This window comes from Lagenorhynchus albirostris, chromosome 3, assembly GCF_949774975.1.
Source record: "Lagenorhynchus albirostris chromosome 3, mLagAlb1.1, whole genome shotgun sequence".
In the NCBI taxonomy this organism is placed as follows: domain Eukaryota; kingdom Metazoa; phylum Chordata; class Mammalia; order Artiodactyla; family Delphinidae; genus Lagenorhynchus; species Lagenorhynchus albirostris.
Window position 1 is genome coordinate 42,152,584 of NC_083097.1, and position 23,209 is coordinate 42,175,792.

General features: G+C 41.2%; 1 protein-coding gene across 1 annotated transcript; it reads left to right on the top strand.

The window, feature by feature from the left end:
• Positions 1-4,167: 4,167 nt before the first annotated feature.
• LOC132518057 (granzyme A) lies at positions 4,168-13,474 on the top strand. Its single transcript, XM_060146069.1, has 5 exons — positions 4,168-4,228; positions 5,972-6,119; positions 8,107-8,248; positions 11,960-12,232; positions 13,322-13,474. The coding sequence occupies exons 1-5, from the start codon at positions 4,168-4,170 to the stop codon at positions 13,472-13,474; spliced, it is 777 nt and encodes a 258-aa protein (XP_060002052.1).
• The last annotated feature ends 9,735 nt before the right edge of the window (positions 13,475-23,209 follow it).

Below are 23,209 nucleotides of genomic sequence, written 5' to 3' on the forward strand. Positions count from 1 at the left end.
CCAGCACCTCTTCCGATCATGCCTTTCTCCAGGTAAGCAGGTCCTCCCTGGAGATACCTGTCTTCCCTTAGATTTCAGCCTACTTGTTTGACCTGCAGCCTCAAGTCTGAGAAGTTAAAGAAAAATTATGATTTTGTAGATTATCCAGATTTTTCTTTGTTATAAATGTAGAATTAGCACTCTTTCCAACTTTCTACATCCTAAACAGAAACCAGAAGTCTGCAGCTAGAGTGCTGCAAGGATCAACTACTTGTATACTGAAAGTCCCAAGAATTAAGACATAAGTAGGAGTAGAGAAAGTAACAGGAAGCTAGGATCTAAAGTTGTCAAATAAAGGGATTCCTCAAAAAGCTTAACATAGATTATCATATGACCGAGCAGTTCTACTCCTAGGTATATAACCAAAAAGCAGGGATTCAAACAGATATTTTTACACCAATGTTCATTGCAGCATTAGGCACAATAGCCAAAAGGTGGAGACAACCCAAAAGTCAATCAGCCAATGAATGGATAAACAAAATGTGGCATATAAGTACAATGAAATATTTTTCAGCCATAGCAAGGAATGAAATTCTGATACTTGCTACAACTGAAATAACCTTGAAGACATTATGCTAATTGAAATAACACAAGCAAAAGGACAAATATTATAAGACTTCACTTACATGAAGTATTGAGAATAAGCAATTTCATAGAGACAGAGGGTAGATTAGAAGCTGCTGGAGGCTGGAAGGAAAGGGAGATGGGGAGTTATTGCTTAATGATTACAAAGTTTCTGTTTAAGATGGCTAAAAAGTTTTGAAAATAGACAGTGGTAATAGGTGCACAACATTGTGAATATAATTAATGCCACTGAATTGTATATTTTAAATGGTTAAATGGCAAATTTTATGATATATATATATATATAAAACCACAATTTTAAGAATTAATAGCTACATATCAAGAACCATTGAATTGTACATTTTAAATGGGTGAATTGCATGATATATAAATTATATCTCAATAAAGTGGTTTAAAAAAAATGAAACGAAGGGGACTGTCCCAGTGGTCGCAGTAGATGCAGCAACAGTGAGGTGGTGAGTGATCTAGTGGGGTGACATGAGATGCAAAGCTGGGGGTTGTGGAATGGGGGAGGAAAATAGTTTGTCGCTTCGTTACCTAGAAAACTCACCACATAGAAACCTCTGACCCTAGACCACATCTAAATGACCGAACTATAACCAGAAAGATTTGGTGGGAACCTCATAAAGGTCTCTTCTCACTCTTAGAGTTCCCTCAAAGTTCACTCTAAGTCCAAAGCTCAGAAAATCAAAAAAGTTACAATTACCACTTTGCCACCTGCCCTACTTCAGGGAAATCCCATTCCCACACATGTCCTTCTTCACTGGAAGGCAGGGGACAGAGCTACCCAGATCCCACATCACAGGGCAGGAGAAGCAAAAAAGCCCACTGCCCCTCCACTCTCACCACTTACCACCACCAATGGAGTCCCCAGTGTTTCAGTTCAGTGAGTCATTCAACTCCAAATCCTACTTTGTGGGTCTAATTTACAAGGTCACTCCCAACTCCTAGTGCCACTCCCAGCTGTCAGCGTGAGCTCCCGGAGGGGAGAAGTTATGTTCTACCACTGTCTTAGAGATCAAAATACTTGAGAAGGGGGTAGCAGGTGGTGTGAAGGGAGAAAAGAGGAGTGTTGAGGAGAAGCACAATACAAAGGTGCATGGCTGAACAGGAAACCTCTTGGCATCAGGCACAACTTATTGCTCAGACTATCTTCCAAGAACTCTAAGAATTAGTGCTTCAAAGAATAGCTTATTTATCAACTAGATTCCATCTCCTACTAATCAATAGATTTCCCTAAAAGGCTTGAATTCCCCTACATTTCTGCATCATACCCTAGATCTCAGCAGCAGCAGTGGAGTCCAGTGGTGGAGGCAAAAGCTGTATCATGCAGGCATGAGGCAAGGTGCTGTCAGGTGGTGCCCAATATGGTACAAGGCCATGCAGAATTGGTCTCCACAGAGTAGGTGGAGAAGAACAAGTGGCCAAGGTCCATGGATTTTTTAAAATATTTATTTATTTATCTATTTATTTGGCTGCACCAGGTCTTAGTTGCGTCACGCAGGATCTTCAGTTGCGGCATGCAGGATCTTTAGTTGCAGCATGCATGAGGGATCTAGTTTTGACCAGGGATCAAACCTGGGCCCCCTGCATTGGAACATGGAGTCTTAGCCACTGGACCACCAGGGAAGTCCCAAGGTCCATGGATTACATGAGGCCAAGGGGATCTGTGGTGACACAAAAGAGGTGTCTGATACAGCAACATTTTTGTGATCACTTTTCATGCTATTTAGTGGTTGCACAGAATGGTTGTACTAATGAATTATAATTTACTTACTGTGATATGCAGAATAATGTTCCCACCCACCCAAAGCTGCCCACATCTTAATCTCTAGAGTCTATGAATCTTAGTTTACTTGGCAAAGAGGAAATGGGTTGTAGATGAAACTAAGGTTGCTAATCAGCTCACATTAAAATAGGGAGATTATCAGAGTGAGCGCAGTGTAATCACAGGAGTCCTTAAATGTGGAAGTAGCAGGCAGAAGGAAAGTCCGTGTCAGAATGAGAAAGACTCCACCAGCCATTGATGCCTTTGAAGCTGGAAGGGGGCCAAAAGCCAAGGAATGCTGGCAGCCTTTAGAAGCTGGAAAAGGCAAGGAAATGGATTTTCCCTTAGAACCTGCAGAAATGAATGCAGCCCTGCTAATACCTTGGTTTTAGCCCAGGGAGACCCACATCAGACTTTTGACCTACAGAACTGTAAAATAATAAATTTGTGTTGTTCTAAGCCACTAAGTTTGCAGTAATTTGTTACAGCAGCAATGGGAAACTAATAGGCTTACCTAATTCCTTACTTGGGGGCATTTAGATTATTTTCAACTTTTTCTCATTAGGAACAATAATGCAATGGAACTCCTTATTGCTAAATTTCACAATTTTTAAAATTATGAATCATAAACATGACTTGTTGAGTCAAAGATCATGCAAAATTTAACAACCCTTTCATATGTATTGCCTTCCAAAAATATAGCAGCAGTTTGAAATACCATCAACACATGAGAATTTCCAACAACAGAGAGTATTTTTTGTGTGTTTTTTAATTTTTAGTAATTTGACAGGCAAAAATAGTACCTAAATGTTTTAAATTGCATTTTTATTACAGATAACTTGTGCTATGTGATTATGCATTCCTCCATAGGTTAGGAAGATAGGAGCCATTTTTATTTCTTCTTTTGTAAATTACTTGTTCAAATTCTCTGACCATTTTTCTTTTCAGGTGTTCATATTTTCTTATTGCTTTATAAAAATATCCATTTGTGTCACATAGATTGAAAATGTTTGCAATTTGACTTTGTGTTTGCTGTGTTAAGGTACAGAAACTTCAATTTTACATCATTGAATCTATCAATCTCTTACAAATTCTGCCTTTGATGTCATATCTCAAAGTCCCTTTCTCATTTCTACATGTGTGTGAATATCTGTATCTTCGGTTAGTGCTTTTATAGTTGAATAGTGTGCTTTAAGAATCTAACTTCAGTTTTCCCTTGAAGATTACCCAGCAATCTCAACAATGAATGCATCAAATATCTGTCCTTTCCGCCACTAGAATAGGTTTAAAGATGCTATTTCAAAATAATTTCTTATACAGACTTGAATTCTCAGATTTTTAAGATAAACTCATATTTGAAAGTGAAAAAGTTGCCAAAGAAGAGCAATTTTCTATTTAATGTTCTTAATATAAAATAGTCCCCATGGCTGATTTGCTTTGTTGTGCAACAGAAACTAACACATTATTGTGAGGCAATTATGCTCCAATAAAGATGTATTAAAAATAATAATAATAAATAAAAATGAAACCGTCCCCATGGCTTCACATTTACCCTTTAAGGTAGGAAAGGTCTAACCCTGAAGGAAATGTGAAACAAATAAGTAACCACACCATCTCTAAAATAAAGCTATGTTTTCCAGTAATAAAATACCAAACTCTTTAGCCACATAGCAGAGAAAGATAAAAAGAAAGAACCCACATCCTTTGTGTTTCATTATATATTACTAAGTCAGTACCTGAAACTAAATAGTCTCCATATGTGAGTAACAGAAGCCATGAAAATTCCTTTCCTTTTCTCTTTTCCCACTGGCATGTGTCTCCTTCTAATTCCTGGAGGTAAGACATATTTCCATATGCTTTTTAGTTTTGCTTATAAGAAAATAGAATTTTATATTGCTTTAATTTTTGTTTAATATTGTGTAAAAGGGAAAAAGAAATCACAACTTAATTTCCAATAATTTTTCATGTTACGTTTTTTCTTTGCTATCTAAATGGTATATTGGCTTTTTAAGATGAAAACATACTCTATTGTGTCTACAGCAAAAATATGAAAGCATTAACTATATCTGGAGGTTATCATAAATTCAGGCCAGATCTACAGAGCTCAACCTTCAAGTGAAAAACCAACAAAGCCATTAAATTGGGGATGGATAGATTACTTATTAACTGGAGGGCTCAGTCATACAGATACAACTGAGTAGTCATAGCTCTCAGATAAATCTTAAAACTTTGGTTTTCAGAAGGTATTTGTGAGTGCCTATTTCCAGCAGTGGGGGTGGTGAAGAAAGCAATAACATCAATGTAAAATACTCTAATGAAGTGTGTGTGTGTGTGTGTGTGTGCGCGCGCGCGCGCGTGTGTGCGCACCAACACTGCATAAAACTTACAATGAAGTATAGCAGTATTCTATGTGGTTTACTTATACTCTTCTTAAGTATCATTGTTATCAGCCCATTTTATATATGAGGAAACCAAGGCACAGAGAGGTTAAGTCCATTTACTAAAGTCATCAACTAGTAAGTAGTAGGGCTGGGATTTGAACCCAGAGTTCAGGTTCTTAATCACACACTATGATATCTTATAGCTCAATGATACCTTCAGAGCTGGGATTCTTAATGTGGGATCCATGAGCTCCTTCAAGGCCATGGATGGGCATCAAGAAGTCTGTGACTCTCCCAAAACTGTATGCAAATATTTACATGCATCTGTGTGTCTGTACTATATCAGATTCTCAAATGGCTCTATATTTCAAAACTAACAAAGGTACAGAGCCACTACTTTAGGCAAACAGTACATCACAATGGAAAGGATATGATTTTTCATGATGCGGAACTGTATTAGAAGACTGCTTTGCTATTTATTAGTTGTGCAAACTTGGGCGAGGTGATTGCCCTGTCTAAACTTCATGTTCCTTATCTCTACATGGGAATAATAACACCCACCTTGCATTGTAGCAAACAGCAGAACCAGTGTCTGAAACTAACCGGTGCCTGGTAAATCATAGATGCTTTCATTATTATTGCTACTATAGTTGTTGATTTTTTTCTTTGAATTTAATATAACTTACCAAACCATCATTCCAAATAATAATCTCACCATGGAACACTGTGAGATTTTTAAGGTCAATAACACAGTGTCCCACCCAAGACTGAGAAAATGCAGCCTGTAATAGGAAGTGAACAGACTAGTAAAGGCAGAAACAGGAGAATGGGGTTTCTCCCCAATCTGCTTTTACTGTGTGATGTTAAGTCTTTAATCTTTTTGCTTTTTGAGCTTTAAGAAAAGAGACTCTAGTGTCTGACATTTTCTACCTCCTAGGGATAGGAAGGAGACAGACATTATGTTAAAGGTGTTTTGCATTCTTGAGGAAGAGAAGATTGTTTAAGTTCAAGATGCTATTATACAGAGCTGTCATGGAAAATTTTAAAAACTCTGTGCCACCTGGACTGCTTTGATCTTCTCTCCCTGACGCAGAGTGCACATCTATGTACTCGATCTCGATCTATTCATTATATCAGAACTTTTCAGAGGGAAGCATGACTTGGTAAGATAGGATTTCACTCTGGATCACTCTTTTAGTTTTTCCAGTATCCTGTGAGGGAATTATAAGAGGAAAAGAAGTACCACCTCACACAAGACGCTACTTGGCTCTAATCAAAGGGCTGAAAGTCTGTGCAGGGGCTTTGATCAAAGAAAACTGGGTGTTAACAGCTGCTCACTGTGACCTGTAAGTAATTCTGAGCTCCTCTCATTCTCAGGTAGTTTGCGGGGTGGGGTGGGGGGGACAGGGGCTGTGAAAATGAAGTCCAAAACCAAAATTAGGTAGGGATGGAGAAGAAAGTACACAAGCACATTCACTGATATGTACTATTATTAAGTTTATCTCTATAAGCAAAGGCCAGATCCTATAGAATAAAATTGAAATACATGACCATTTTCTCATATTATTTAAAAATATTTTTCGCTATAAATACCAATATTATCAACATTTTGAAAAAAATGGTGAGAAATAGCACTCATAATCTTATCAACTTCACACAATCACTGTTAATATTTTGCTATATTTTGTTGCAGGCTTTTTCCATAAGTATATTTTACACAGTTGAGCAAGTTAAGTGTTCTCTATGATTACAAGCGATTTATTTACTATTATATAATTAGTTTTGTCCCATGTTGCTACATATTAGATTGAACCATAAGAAATTACTGATATTTAACTGTTTGACTTTACAAAATAGCCATTTCCTATGGTTCAAACTAATGTTTTTCCTAATTGTGATTTGAAAGTCAAAATAACGTTTATCACAAGGATATGCTGCTGTTTTCTTTAACAGTACCTGTTGTTGGTACCTACTATTTCCCTGCTCACTTTTGCATAAATTGCATGAATAAAAGAAGAGACTTAAAAACTAGCTTCCCACAAAGAAGATCAAAAGAGATCTGCATTACGTTGTTGTATCAAATGAGAATTTATCAAGTAGGAAATTCAGCACAATGTACACTGTGAAGATCACCACTGGCACTTTTGATTAACAGACCCACTTGGTGCAAAGTCTGTCCGGCAAATCAAGAAATGCTTGCACCCACCTCTCCCAGATTAGCTATCATTAGGTTCACAAACTAGACTTGGCGGCTAGCAGTTTATTTGCTCCTGTGTGTGTGTGTGTTTAGATTCAGCTTTAAAATTTCACTATAAAGTTGATTCATTTCTTCAGTCTTACCTATTAAAAGCCTGACTCTTTTCCATCTTTGTCATCTTTTTTTTTTTTTTTTCTGGTACGCGGGCCTCTCACTGTTGCGGCCTCTCCCGTTGCGGAGCACAGGGTCCGGACGCGCAGGCTCAGCAGCCATGGCTCACGGGCCCAGCCGCTCCGCGGCATGTGGGATCTTCCCGGACCGGGTCACGAGCCCGTGCCCCCTGCATCAGCAGGTGGACTCTCAACCACTGCGCCACCAGGGAAGCCCCATCTTTGTCATCTTTGAAGACTTAAGCAAGGTACACGGTCTCCCTGAAACACAGAAAAGCAAACCCACTACCTCTGCTCTCACTCTTAGGTTTAGTCTCTAGGTCTTGGGTTGAGTCTCTTCCATTAGGTGTTGATTCCACAAATCCAAGGCAGATGGAGACACTGGCAGCTCCTCTTCCTGCAGCAGTCCTCTTTGGTCAGCACCCAAGCATACCTCTCCAGGCCTTGCCAACCAACGCTCTTGCCTCTGCCAGAAGACCTGGGATTTCTCTCCTGTTGCTTCTTCCTTGAAAAGATGTGAAGCTGAAGCACCTAAAATAACACGTCTTGGGAGTTTTAGGTAAAAATAACTAAAACAGGGTTTCCCTGGTGGCGCAGTGGTTGAGAGTCCGCCTGCCGATGCAGGGGACACGGGTTCGTGCCTCCGTCCAGGAAGATCCCACATGCCGTGGAGCGGCTGGGCCCGTGAGCCATGGCCGCTGAGCCCGCGCGTCCGGAGCTTGTGCTCCGCAACGGGAGAGGCCACAACAGTGAGAGGCCCGCGTACCGCAAAATAAATAAATAAACAAATAAAAAGTAACTAAAACACCAAAAGAAAAAAACCTCATAAATTCCCCCCTGCCTTGCTGTGCTTGTTTATAAATAGGAAACCATCTGAAATAACCGGTCAGATTTAATAAATTAAGTTCATGCTTAATTTCATCTATTCTCTCACATAAATGATACATCATCCTTGTTTTTTTCCAGGAAAGGCAATCCTCGAGTTATTCTTGGGGCCCACTCTACCTCCCATAAAGAGAAATATGACCAAGTATTTTCCATTAAAAAGGCAATTCCCCATCCATGCTTCAATCCACAGACATTTGAAGGGGATCTTCAACTCCTTCAGGTAAATATGGCGTTTTTTTTCAATAACTATTTTGAAATTGCAGAATTTTGAAATTTGATCAGTTTAACTTGAAACTAGTTTTTACACACTGGCCTCATCATAGCCAGTGGTTGGCTAATGCCAGGATGTAAGAGTAAGAAGTACAGCTGGGACCCAGCGCAATTGTACAGATGTTCACCCTCTTGGAATTCAGTTCAATTTAACAGATATTGACAGAAGTCCTACTGTGGTAAGACCTGTCAATCCAAAGTGGTAATGCCACCAGCAACTCAACTGCAGACAAACCACATTGCATTTATTGATTCTTGCTCAGCAAAGGAGACTGTACACCACGAGGAACCATAGGGTGGCTCAGTAAGAGAGTGTTAGATGGCGCTTATCCTAGGATTTGTCAGATGAGGGGGAGGGTTCTAGGAAGTAGGAGTTTGCTCTGAACTGACTGTTGTCAGGAAGTGGGGTAATTCTATGACTATCTCAGTGAATCTTACTTATCTAGGAGGCTAAATCTGTGACTGATAAGAAGCAGCAATCACTCATTTTAGCCAATAGGGGGCGCTTGGTCATTTTTGTGGTGGGCACAATGACCTTGCTTTTGCCTGTACTCAAACGTGACTGCAGAGCAGCCTGGGTTTTGCTCCCTTCTTGAGGCTCACCCTGTCTGACATTGGTGCTCTATGACAAGTGTTCATGATCAACAGGAAAAATCGTGGCCCAGCTATGAGTGCCAGTAAGCTTTTCTCTTCCTCATAAGATAAATAGATTCTGTTCTCAAAGTGTTCACAGTCTAGTGGGAGAGACAGACAAATATATCAACAGCTCTGATCTGGTGGTATGTGACTCATCGGTGATGGAGATGACTAAGACGGGGACTCTACGGGAGCACGTGGTGTGTCCAGGCGGTCAGGGAAGCTTTCTTAGAGAAGGTGCAGGGGTTAGTAGGAAAGAAGGAGGAAAGGGCCTTTCAGGCAGGAAGAGCAGTGTGTATAAGAGGAGTCTTTCTGGAAAATGCATTTGGAAGAAGGGAAGAAAGGGAAGTTATCATGAGATTTGAGAAAGCGGGGACCCACATATTGTGAACCATGGGAAGAAGTTTGAACTTTATGGGGAAGGAAATGGGAAAGTGTTTTAAGCTGGGCAGTGACATGATCAGACTTGGTTTTAGAAGGATTATCTGGCTGCTGTGCAGAAAGCATAACAGAAAAGGCAGAACTGGAAGGCAGAGTGTGAGCTGAGGTTCACGCTTGTCCAAAGGGGCTTGATGAGGAGCTTCCCTAGCAGGAGTCAAGAGGATGCTCAGGGGATCCACACACCCTCATCAGTAGGAGTAAAGACAGGGTCCTAGAGTGCCATGTGTTTCTGGCAAACTCCCCACATTCCCTGCTCCCCAGTACTTATCAGTGACCCCCATACTATCTGCCTTGAGACTCTCAGGCTGGGCCTCTCTCTCGGGTCAATCCTCCTCACCCATACTCTAATTCCCTCCAGTCCCGCTCCCTGGGCAGGGAAAGGCAATTCCCTCCCCTGTCCAGTAGAGGGCACTCCTTGGCCTACTTCCCTCCTGCGGTGTTTCTCCACAGCACGCGCTTCTTTTTTTTTTTTTTTAACATCTTTATTGGAGTATAATTGCTTTACAATGGTGTGTTAGTTTCTGCTTTATAACAAAGTGAATCAGTTATACATATACATATGTTCCCACATCTCTTCCCTCCTGCATCTCCCTCCCACCCTCCCTATCCCACCCCTCCAGGCCGTCACAAAGCACAAAGCACAAAGCTGATCACCCTGTGCTATGTGGCTGCTTCCCACTAGCTATCTACCTTACGTTTGGTAGTGTATATATGTCCATGCCTCTCTCTCACTTTGTCACAGCTTACACTTCCCCCTTCCCATATTCTCAAGTCCATTCTCTAGTAGGTCTGTGTCTTTATTCCCGTCTTACCCCTATGTTCTTCATGACTTTTTTTTTTCTTAAATTCCATATATATGTGTTAGCATACGGTATTTGTCTTTCTCTTTCTGACTTACTTCACTCTATGACAGACTCTAGGTCCATCCACCTCACTACAAATAACTCAATTTCATTTCTTTTTATGGCTGAGTAATATTCCATTGTATATATGTGCCACATCTTCTTTATCCATGCATCCGATGATGGACAGCACGCACTTCTGATGTACCTTAGTTTGTTTGTCTGTCCCCCTCGCTGGAATGTAAGCTTCAAAGAACAGATATTTTTGTCTTTTTATTTGTATGCCCTGTACCAGGTAGTATAGTTCCTAGTACATAGTATGCCCTCCATAAATATTTCCTGAATAATTTTGGATAAGGGATGGAATTAAGCCAGACAGTGGCAAAGGTCATCAAGAGAAGAGATTCTGCGCTCAGCTTTCAAGAAAGTGGTAGCAGTTGTCAAGTCTCCTTCAGGAACTAAAAATCTTACCTTTACAATAGTGTGGGGTGAGTAGGGGGTGCGAGGTGTTCTTGGTCTTGAAGTAAAGTCAGGAAACTCCCTCTCACCTCTGACACTGTGGCCAGTGGGGTGATGTTGCTAGAGAACTCATGAAGAGGGCATCAGGACCTCCCTGCAGTCAACTTTCCACGGTTAAAACCTACCGATGTGCTCATCACTGCTGTGTGTGCCTGACCCCAGGAGAGCTACTTACAAACATATGCATCCCGAATCCAATTCTGATCCATTCATTCAGACCTGAAGTCCTTTCTGGGAGTTCTCCTGTCTCCTTGTCCATCCAACCAGATAACAAGCATGAAGGCTGTGAGAAACCATGAGTAGGAGAGAAGGAGAGACGTTGCATGTAGGCATTTGAAGTCATGTTCTATGGAGAGATTTTAGACTATGGCCATCTCACTTTCTAAATGCTAGCAGGGTAAGGGTTGGGCACACCAGCAACTCAGAGTGGGCGCTGAGGAAGTGGGGACTGTCTAATGTCAGGAAGTGGAGCCTGAAAGCAATGCAATGATAGGAATGTGACAGTGGCCTTTGTTGCTGTGCTCTTATGTTTTTAGAAGGTCTGTAACACCAGGACTCCCTACAGCTTGAGGCAAGAAGAAAAGAAAGAAGTAGAATTATCTTCCTCTACCCTCTACTCAACCTTGATCACACTCCCTGCTCTCCTTGCCTTGACTTTTCAGAAAGAGAGAAAGCAAGGTGGTGAGCCAAGAGGAGAGCTTTAGTGAATCAAAGAAAAGGGCAGAGCGTGGGTGAGCCCCCAAAGGCAGTTAGGCTGGTTAGCACCTGCTCAGAAGCAGGGAAGCCACATTTCCACGTGGAAAATGAGGACACTGGCCCCTTTCCCACCCCGCCCCACTGCACCTGGAGCCCTGGCTTCCTTCCATTGGTCTCAGTACCAGTCAGTTCACAAACCTAAGACCACCTGAATAAAATAATGATGGCACTCTCCAATACAGCTTTTCAACCACAGAGCTGTCAGCCACCACCAACATAATTTCATCACTGACAGGTCAACTGGACTGAAGTTTAGCTAGACTAGCCTAGCAAAACATGCATGAAAAGGTGTGCCGTGACTTTTAAAAAATCAGTAACTGATGGTCAATTAGGTTGGAACAGGACTTCGGCCACGTCCTTCGTAAGAACATGCTAAATAAGCAAGATATCTATTTCAGTCAGCACTGTTTTCTGGGTTTGGTTACTGTTGTCCTTCCCTAAAACTGCATCTCCTGTCTCTTTTCTAGCTGGATGGTAAAGCAACTATGACCAAAGCTGTAGGAATACTTCGGCTACCGAAAACAGGAGACGATGTCAAACCCCACACCAAGTGTCATGTGGCAGGATGGGGAAGCACCAGAAAAGACACGTGCAAAATTTCAAGTGCCTTGAGAGAAGCCAACATTACTGTGATAGATAGGAAAATATGCAATGATGCCCAGCACTATAATTTTAATCCAGTTATTGATCTCAGTATGATCTGCGCTGGTGGTAGAAGAGGTGAAGATGATTCATGTGAAGTAAGTAAATTAAAAATTTTAACCGTTTGGGGGCTATAGGAAATCAGGTTAAATAGAGTGCCTAGGAACAAGACGGCGGACTGTCATTATTACTTTTTATGTGTGAGGCCTGCAAGAACGTCAGCTTGACACTGGGCTGGTGTGTGCTCCTTTGTCTCAAGTGAAACATCCTGCCCAGGGAAACTTCTCTCGTTCCTAATAATCAGGATCCCATTTAACCACCGCTTATGGATGCTTTTCAGCCCTCTCAGAACTGATCACATCAGCGGGCATTTATCAGATGGCAGGAACTATATCAAGTCCTATACTCTATGCCACTTGATCCTCAAATAGCCCCATGGGATAGACACTATTATTACCAACTCTATTTTACAGGTAGGGAAATTAAGGCTTAGAAAGTTACTTCCCCAAGTTAGATAATTCGACTGTCAGTGGGGAGGACCTGGACTTAGACTGGGGCCATCTGATTCCCAACTCCTGCGTGTTCTGCCTCTCCATGTGCTTGACTACGGTTTGGCCCTATTTGGAACTCATGATCCAGAAGTGGTTTGCAAGGTCAGAGAGAATATGAAATGAGGGCTGATGAAAACTGGAAAAGATCCCTAAAAATTGTTTGAACTATCACAAGTACTCCTTGGTCTGAGACGGCTTAACCCATGTCCTCCTTCAGAGCAGGGAGTAGCTCAGATCCCATCTCATGCCTTCAGGCAGCGCCTACATTCAGTTTTTTCCGCTAACATCTACTGACCAAGAAAAGGGGATACAGGTCAACTGAAGGAGACAATTATTTTCACAATTATTTTAAAGGCTTCCTTTGTTATTCTTTCTTTGTTTTACTGATGAAAATGAGTTTGTACATCTTCTCCAGAATTGCCTTTTGCAAAATGAAAATGATCGGAAAATATAAACAAATCTGTGTTAATTGATGCTGAGGGCAGACAATTAATAAAAAGAGATATAAAATTAGCCTTTAAAAAGGAAAGAGAGAAACAATGTGTGAGCGAATGAGTGAATAAATGAATGACTAAAAAGGTAAGTAAATATCTTTGGAAAGCACTCTTGTTTAAAACATATGACTTTCTTTTCCAGGGGGATTCTGGAAGTCCTCTGATATGTGATAACGTTTTCAGAGGTGTCACTTCCTTTGGGAAGTGTGGTAACTCCCAGAAACCTGGCATCTACATTCTCCTTACCAAAAAATACCTCAACTGGATAAAGAAAACCATTGCAGGAGCAATATAACATTTCTTCTTCAAAGTAGAAAATTGAGGTAACCAAGTAAAGGGTGTTTTAACTTGACCTATCTGAAGAAACACCTCACAACCCTCTTAACCTTGTGTACAAATGACAGTCTGTCTGAAATAAAATTAGCAATGAAAGAAATAACCTCCTGCCTTCACTCTTCCACGACTAGTGAAGACTGATTCATCACATGTTCTCTATCCATGGCAAGAGATGTCCCTTGAGAAAAAGTTCCCCAGTTCAGTGATTCTCTGTTTTATTCAGAATTTGAGGATTGTCACTTTTGTGTTCATCCGTAAAAGGAAGTCAGTCTCAGGGAAATTTAGAATATTCTTCTTTCTTCCAAATGAAACTGCAAAATATTTGTGGCCTTAGGAATTTAGAGCCTGATATTCTATTCCATGTTGGAATAAGGACAGAGATAAAGAGGGATTTTTCACTTCCTACTCTATGCTTCTGTATAGTTTAACTTTTTACAAAAATTCTAATTATAAATACAGTGGGAAAGATGCAATGTGTGTTTTAGATAGTTGGAAAATTTGGAATTTGAGGTTAGAGATAGTTCAGGACAATTGCATCATTTATTAATTATAAGTAGACTAAAATTTCATAGACCAATAGGCCACAGTCCAGCCAGTATCTTGATATGTATTTTGCCTTAGCTAATCAATTTATACATGCAAGCACTAAGCTTCATTCTATGTTATTCTTTTTTGGGGGGAGTATAATTGCTTTACAATGTTGTGTTAGTTTCTGCTGTACAACAAAGTGAATCAGCTGTATGTATACATATATCCCCTCCTTCTTGAGCCTCCCTCCCACCACCCGCATCCCACCCCTCTCGGTCATCACGGAGCGCCAAGCTGAGCTCCCTGTGCTATGAGGCTGCTTCCCACTAGCTATCTATTTACACATGGCAGGGTATATATGTCCATGCCACTCTCTCACTTTGTCCCAGCTTACCCTTCCCCACTATGTCCACATGTCCGTTCTCTACGTCTGCGTCTAGTTCTGTTATTCTTAATAGATTGTGATATGTAATAAAGGAAAGTGGCTTTTTTATCACCTACCATTTGTATCTCATCTTTTTGTTGTGTTTTTCTCCAAAGAGTTGATTTATAATAAACTCATTCTCTAATAATCCTGGGTGATTTATCCAATTTAATTCCTCAAACATTTCCTGAGGGCCCACCATGTACCAGGCATTACGTCCAGATTTATAAATACTGAGACATGACCACTGCCCTCAAAATATTTGAAGTCTAATAGAAAACTAGGAGAAATCCATAAATAAGAGGACATCTGCTTCAGGTTCTGAAGAACACATAACAGAGTAAGGCTGTCTACTGTGTTGGGAAGGTGATGGGGGAAAAGATAAATAATATTTCACACTCCCAGCAGACCTCACAATTAGCCCTCAGAGCCTTCCTGCTGAGATCTTCCCTGTATTTAGACAGACCAATAAAAATTTCAGATTCCTGACTAGAATGCCACAGACATCACAACAGCCTGGTGGAAAGAATCAATGGTCCACAAGTCAGACACCAATTCCATCACTGGACAGTATAAGACCTTGAGCAGGGAATTAGTCTATGCTTCCATTTTCACATCTGTAAACAGTAACATAAAAGGGTCTAATGGGAGGTGCCCCAAAAATCTGAAGTTGAGTGGTCCCGTCCTCCTAGCTCACACCCCCTAGGATGGCTGTCATCAAAAAACAGACAATAACAAGTGTTGGCGAGGATGTAGAGAAACCCTCATACAACACTGATGGGAATGTGAAATGGCACAGACACTGTGGAAAAGTTTGGCTGTTCCTCAAAAGGTTAGACATTGTGTTAACATATGACACAGCAATCCCACTCCTGGGCACATGCAAAAATCCGTGTCCTCACAAAAGCTTGTATATGAATGTTTATAGCAACATTGTTCATAATAACCAAAAAGTAGAAACAACCCAAAGTCTACAACTAATGAACAGATAAACAAAATGTAGTATGTCTATACAATGGAATATCATTCAGCCATAAAAGGAAATGAAGTACTGATACATGGTATCATGTATGAACATGGCTGAACACAGCTAAAGCTTGAAAACACTATTCTAAGTGAAAGAAGTCAGATAGAAAAGGCCACATGTATGATTCCATTTAAAGGAAACGTCCAGAGTAAGCAAATTTATTGACAGAAAGTAAATGGGTATTTGCCAAGGGGTAGAAGGAAGTGGGGGTTGGGGAGTGGCTGCTAATGGTTATGAGGTTTCCTTTTTTGGAGCGATGAAAATCTTTGGGAATTAGATTGTGGTTATGGGTGCACAACCCTGTGCACATACGAAAAACCATTGAATTGTACACTTTAAAATGGCCAGGTTTATGCTATGTGAATTATATCTCAATTTAAAAATAAAAAGAGATGTCTGTCTTCTAAGAATGAAACTAGAAGCAGCAACTTTCAACGGGTGCACAGGGGTTACCCAAGCATCCCACCCAAAGGGAGGGAGTTGTCAAGAGCCCGCTAAATAGACTTGAGAAGAACAAATCAGACAGTATCTCCAAAGGGCATCCTAGAGATTGAGAAATAGCTGAAGAAAGCTATTCTGTTGTAATCTAATCCTCTCTGTTATCACCAGTATGTCTGAGGAAAAGAGACAGGAGAGACAGACCACTTTCTGAAAAAGGAGAGATAACGATGAATCATTTGTCAGTGCTTATTGTTGCAGAATTACGGTATGCTGATTCTGGAGGCCTGATGTCAGCTCCTTTGAGAGAGACAGCACTAGATCAGCAAGGCGAAAGTCTTACTGGAAGGAAATGTGATTTCAGATTCGGGGTAGGAGTTAGGGGAGTTATAAAATCCTATCTAACCAAGCAATCTTCTGCCTTCAAGCTGATGTGCCTTGCGAGGAGAGAAGACGTGCCCAGAGCAAGTGAAAAATGCCATTCTTCTGTCACACGATAGTGTGCTAAATCTGCTCTCCATTTTAAACATTACTCTCCTCCAAGTTTGGGTACGAGGGTTAGGCCTCCAGAGCTTCAGCAAAGAGCAAACTGCAACATGGATTTTAAGGAGTGCCTCTCACCAACTCAAAGACATCAGCTCCAGCAATTCTGCATCCCTCCCCAGCCCGCCACCTCATCCCCAATTTTTTCTATTCCCATAAGCATATAAACATGCTTCTACCCTCCCCAGCTTAAAAAAAGAAAACAAGACTCCTTCTCCAGGCATTTCCCCCATTTCTCTGTTTTGCTCTATGTCAAAACTCCTCAAATGAGATGTCTATACTCCAATTTCTCTCCTTCCATTCTCTCTGAAACTGCAATATGGCTTTTGCCCCACACTTTACAGAAATGGCTCGTCGAGGGCTTCATTTTGTTAAACCCAATGGTCAGTTTTCAGTCCCCTTTCACTTGCCTTCCCAGCAGTATTTGACACAGTGGAGCTCTTCCTCCTCTTTTTTTCGGTAGGCGGGCCTCTCACTGCTGCGGCCTTTCCCGCTGCGGAGCACAGGCTCCGGACGCGCAGGCTCAGCGGTCATGGCTCACGGGCCCAGCCGCTCTGCGGCATGTGGGATCTTCCCAGACCGGGGCACGAACCCGTGTCCCCTGCATCGGCAGGCGGACTCTCAACCACTGCGCCACCAGGGAAACCCTCTTCCTCCTCTTTGAAGCGCTGTCTTCACTTGGTTTCCAGCACGCCACCTTCTCCTGGCCCTCCTCCTACTTCACAGGTCCCTCCTCCTCAGGCCCCGTTGCTGGACCTCCTCTTCTCTTCTACCTCTTCATGTTGGGGTGACCCACAGCTAAATCCCGGGACTTTTCTGCTCCATCCTCACTCCCTCTCCCATGGCATTTAGGTTCTATGACTCTGGAGATGGTGCGCCATCTACACGCTGATAATTCCTCATTTGTCTTTAGCGCAGACATCTCCCTAACTTCAGGCTGCTAGAGCCAGCTGCCTTACTCTGAAGCTCCACTTGGGTGTCTAGCAGACATCTGAAACGCAACCTGTCTGGAGCAGACCTCATATCTTCCCTTCCAAACCTGCGTCAACTCTAGACTTCCCCATTATTTCATGGCAGCTCCATCCTCCAACCTCCCCGTTGCTCAGACCAAAAATTCTGCAGTCTTTTGGACTCTTCTCTTTTTCTTTCACTGCACATCCATTCTGCAAGGGAATATTACCTGCCCTACCTTCAAAATATATCCAGAATCAGACTATATCTTATGACCTCTGCTGCTACCTGCTGGGTCCAGCCCACCATCCTCTCCGTCCTAAATCACTGCAATCACCTCCTAACCTCCCCGCTTCCTCCCGTGCCCGCATTCGGTCTGCTCCCTGAACGGCAGCCAAAGTGATCCTGTTCAGACACTTCAGCTCATGTCTGTCCCCTGCTCAAAGCCCAGCAATGGCTCCTGTTTCTGTTGGGGTCAAGGTCCCATGAGGCCCTCACAGTTTTGTCTCCAGCATTCCCCTGACTTCATTTCCTTCTGTGCTCACCTCAATCTCCTCTCTCGAGCCATGCTGGCCCTCCTGCCCTTCCTCATACTCACCAGGAACCCACTTAGGGCTTTTCCCCTGTTCCTGGAAAGTTCCCCCCAATATCTTCATGACTAGCACCCTACCATCCTCCAAATCTTTGCTAAAGTGTCACCTTCTCAACACACCTTCCTAAATTTCCCTGCTTAAAATCGCATTGCACACACATCCAATTCATGCTCCCTCCCCCCTCACCCTGACCTTTATTTATATAGTTGACCCTTGAACAACAGCAGGGGTTAGGGGCACTGACCCTCTGGACAGCCGAAAAATCCATGTATAACTTTATAGTTGGCCCTCCATATCCATGGTTCCGAACCTGCGGATTGAACCAACCTAGGATCAAGTAGCACTGTAGTGCTTATTTAGTGGGAAAAAAAATCTATGGATAAGTGGACGCTCGAAATTTAAACCCATGTTGTTCAAAGTACAGTGCCTGGAAGGCACACCCAGCAACCTCCACTCACTGAAACCCAGCGTGCATAAAGCCCATGCTGAAAGAACCCCAAGTGATCAAAACAGTGGTTTCAGAAACCCACACCCTGGCCTTGTATAGTCACTGACTGTTAAGTCTAGAAGGGCTCCAAAGAGCACTTAGTCCAACTCTCTCCCTCACTATGTAGAGAAGGATGCTGAAGCCTGGAGCAGTTCAGAAGCCTGACTTACAAGAAAATACTTTCCGAAATGTCAGTTTTCCTGCTCCTTCCCTCTCCAAGTCTAAATTACCTCTTCTTTAAAATATGTAGAAATAGACATTTCTGTGTATCCAATGAGACAATTCCTAATATTGAATGCTTGTTACCTACAAGGCACTCAGCCCTGAGCAATCTCCCCCACTGAGAACACTGAGACAACTTGTACAAAAAGAACTGTACCTTCTCTAAGCAGAAACCCAGCTACAGAAGCGATTTGTCTGCAGCCCTGACTGGCAGAGTAAGAAGAGCAGTGAACCTGGGACAGAGCTCCTGATCTCACTCTGCCTCTGACACACCCCAGGACTCTGAAGAAATCATTCAAGCTCTCTGGGCCTTGGTTTCCTCAATCTGTCATGAGCGGAGAGGACAAGAACATCACCCTGTTCCAAAAGTGTGTAAATAGAATGTCCTCTAACAGAGGCCTTTTCACAGACATTGAGAACAGATCTGAACTTCCCATGGTGTACAAGGCCCTGCTCGAGCTGGAGTCTCTGCCTCACTCACTCTACTCTGGCTGTGCCAATATTCTTCTCTCAGTTCCACACATACACACACACACACATGCACTTTGTGACCACCCACCTGCCCTCACACATACACTCTCACATACGTCCCCATCCCCACAGGTACTCACATTCACACCTGCACACACACTCACTCCCCATAAACTAGGTTTTCTCAGGTTGGCACCCTTTCATCCGGCAGTTCTGGGCTTTAACGTCAGCTGCTCATCTTCTCTGAGACAGACCATCCCTTAGTATTCTCCATTTCGGCACCCAATTTTTTTCCTTTATGTTACTTACAACAATTTAAAATCATTTCACATGTCTTCCTTAGTAGACTCTATGCTCCATAATGGCAAAGATTAAATGTGTTTTATTCACCTTTGCTTCTTATCCCCAGCATTTACACTGTGTCTGGCACCTGAGAGGCATTCAATAAATATTTATGTAATGTATCAATCTGTCTGATTCCAGGCCTTTTCCCCAATAGCTGATTCACTCCTCTATGACCATGGAAAGAGGACAGCAAATTCAAATACAAGTGCATGTAACAGCATGCATTGCTTTCTTGAAAAATATCAATTCATTGAGTTATGTAGATTTTCCAAATGTTGACACATTCATTGCACAGTATGTTTTAAAATACATTTGTTAATGTCACTACCATCTCATTGGGAAAGTCCTTAAGTGTTTGGAAGATGTCAAGCTCGTGATAGCAGACACAAGTGTTCCCAAAATTCTAATTTTCACTTGAAAGCTCTAATTTTATCATTAGCAACACATTGTCAGTTGTTTTCTCTAAAGCAACAGGCTCACTTCATTCATGTTTGAGAAAATGTCTGTCAAATACCCAAGTCTGAATAATCATATTTTGTCTGTTAGCATTCTTTCAAATAAAAATAGTATTCCATGAAAGAGACAGATAAGTTTACAACTCAACCAATTGCACCAGTGCCTTTCCCCAAACAACCATGGTACTTTCATGTGTAACCAACGTGTTTCATGCATATTTTGCACAGTTCCCACATCACAGAGAATATTAAAGAGACATTTACTACAGGGTAAAGATGTGTTACATTTTTTTTTAATTTTCCTGTTTCTACTGTCTCATCAAAGGCATTCTTTTTTTTTTTAATTTTTATTGCAGTATGGTTGCTTTACAATGTTGTGTTAGCCTCCACTGCACAACAAAGTGAATCAGCCATACACATGCAGATATCCCTTCCCTTTTGGAGTTCCCTCCCATTTATGTTACCACAGTGCATTAGGTAGCCTTCCCGAAGCTACACAGTATGTTCCCATTAGCTGTCAAAGAAATTCTTAGTTGAAACTGGTTTTCTCTTCTGAGAGTGTCTGACAATGAAGAATACAGTGACTACAAGTACAGTTTGGTGCTACTGCACTGACTTGTGCTAAGGCACCAGCAGTTTTATCTGTCCTTCCCTTTGTGACATCAGTGAAAATGTCAACACAGATGAAAAACCAACACCTTAGTATTATTATGAAAATAATTTTAATCTTGCACACCCCTGAAAAGGTTTCAGGAACCCCTAGGGGTTCACCAACCACACTTTGAGAACTACTGGCTTACAATAGTGCAATGGCTCACTCACAGCTGGAATAAATTAAAATTTTTCCCAAGAACGTAAATAAACAGCCTTAATACACAATTCTTAGAATTTACACTTTACAGTCAAAACATCTTGAAAAAGATTGTTAGAATGAACAAAGTTAGTGGGAAAGTTAGTGGACACACACCTTTCAATTTCAAAACTTTCTACAAAGCCTCAGTAATTAAGATAGTATGGCACTGGCATAAGGACATACGCCAATACGGTACTGACATAAAGACAGATAATGTTATAAATTGAGAGTCCAGAAATAAACTCTAACGTTTATGGCAAACTGATTTTTGACAAAGGGATCAAGACAATTCCTTGGGAAAGAATAGTCTTTTTAAGAAATCATTCTGGGACAAATGAATATCCACATGCAAGAGAATGAAGTTGGACCCCTACCTCAAACCACACACAAAAATTAATTTGAACCAGACAAAATTTTAATTAAAAAGGTGACCTAAATGTAAGTACTAAAACTGTAACACTCTTAGAAGAAAATCTAAGAGTAAATCTCTGTGATCTTGGATTAGTCAGTGATTTTTCAGATGTGAAACTAAAGGCACAAGTGATAAAAGAGATGGATAAGTTGGACTTCATCAAAATTTAAAACTTTTGTGCTTCCAAAAGATACCATCAAGAGAAATAAAAGACAACCCACAGACTGGGAGAAAATATTTGGAAATCATTTATTTTATAAGGGGCTCATATCCAGAACATATAAAGAGCACTTACAACTCAATAATAAAAAGACAAATAAGTCAGTCAAAAAACAAGCAACATTTTTGAATAGCCATTTCTCCAAATAAGATATACAATAGCTAGGAAGCCCATAAAAAGAAACTCAACATTAGTCATTAGTCATTACAGAAGTGCAAATCAAAACCACAATAAGAAACTGCTTCACACCCACTAGAATAGCAATTATAAAAAATACTAATAGCAAGCACTGGCAATAATTTAGAAACCTGGAACCTTCATTGTTGATGGGAATGTAAAATGATGCAGCCACTTTGGAAAATAGTTTAGAAGTTCCTCAAGATGTTAAACGTAGCTCCAATATGACCCAGTAATCCTGCTCCTAGGTTTATGCCCACACCCCAAATGAAAACGTATGTCCACCCAAAAATTCGTACATAAATGTTCATAGCAGCATTATTCATAATAGGTAAAAAGTAGAAACAACCCAAATGTATATCACCTGCTGAAATGGTAAATAAAATGTGATATTTCCATATGATGGAATATTATTTGGCAATAAAAAGGAATAAAACACTCATACATGCTATAATATGGATGAACCTCAAAAGCATTATGCTAAGTGAAAGAAATCAGTCACAAAAGACACATATTCTACGATGCCATTTATATGAAATGTCCAAAGTAGGCAAGTCTAAGGAGACAGAAAGTGGATTAGAGGTTGTCTAGGGCAGGGGAGTGGGGGAAGGAGGGTAATGCTGAGTGACTGCTAATGACTATGAGCCTTCTTCGGGGAATGATAAAAATGTACTAGAATCAGATTATGGTGATGGTTACACAACTCTAGAAATACACTAAAAGCCATTGAATTATACACTTCAAACGAGTGAACTTGATGGTATGTAAATTATATCTCGGAAAGCTGTTAAAAGTCAACATGCGTCTAGGAAAGGTAACCATAGTCACATAAAAAGAAACAGAATTATCCATGTTTCCTTTAGGAAATTTTCAGTAGCCGTAGTCAATTAAAATTTGATTTTTTTTAAAGTCTGCACTAAAATTATTCACCAAAAACAGAAGCAGGGTATCCCACTGCTTTACTGAAAATGATTCATCTTTGATACCCTAGTAATATCTGGGAAAAGGAAACACAGGTATCTCAGTAGGGCTTCCTTCCAAGGTCATGTGATTTCTGAAAAAGCAACTTCTGAGTCTGAAGTCATCAGGGTGTTAATTCTGGGGATGGCTGGTTAACACCAAACACCCTGATCAAACCTATGAACATACACATGTCATATAATAAAGACCACATCCTCAGCTCAGAAAAAGAGCTAAAGACATTTCTAAAAGAAAGCACACTGAATACTGTTCGTTCAGGGACTGAGGATGATCCTTCTTAGAGTGAGATATTTTCCTTACTGAAACAAAGTAGCCATGTCTGACACCCATTTTCCTTTCTTAGCTAAATCCAGAAAGAAGGAAGGAAGGAAGAAAGGAAGGATAGGAGGGAGAGACAGGAAGGGAGGAAGGAAGGAGCAACTCAGAGATACTTCCATATGTCTAAAGTTGTAAACTCAAATGATCAGGGGAAGCCCGATCAGGGGACTGGAGAGAGCTAACCCTCCCTACCGCACCAGCCTCTGTCCCCACCTGCCAAACTCCAGACAGGGACACAACAAGTTACCC

What these genes read in the sequence shown, in the direction of transcription:
- LOC132518057 (XM_060146069.1), top strand. Translation starts at nt 4,168, where the DNA reads ATGAAAATTCCTTTCCTTTTCTCTTTTCCCACTGGCATGTGTCTCCTT. An exon ending in TCTCCTTCTAATTCCTGGAG is followed by an intron (nt 4,229 to 5,971) that starts GTAAGACATATT and finishes TCACTCTTTTAG; the next exon opens with TTTTTCCAGTATCCTGTGAG. An exon ending in ACAGCTGCTCACTGTGACCT is followed by an intron (nt 6,120 to 8,106) that starts GTAAGTAATTCT and finishes GTTTTTTTCCAG; the next exon opens with GAAAGGCAATCCTCGAGTTA.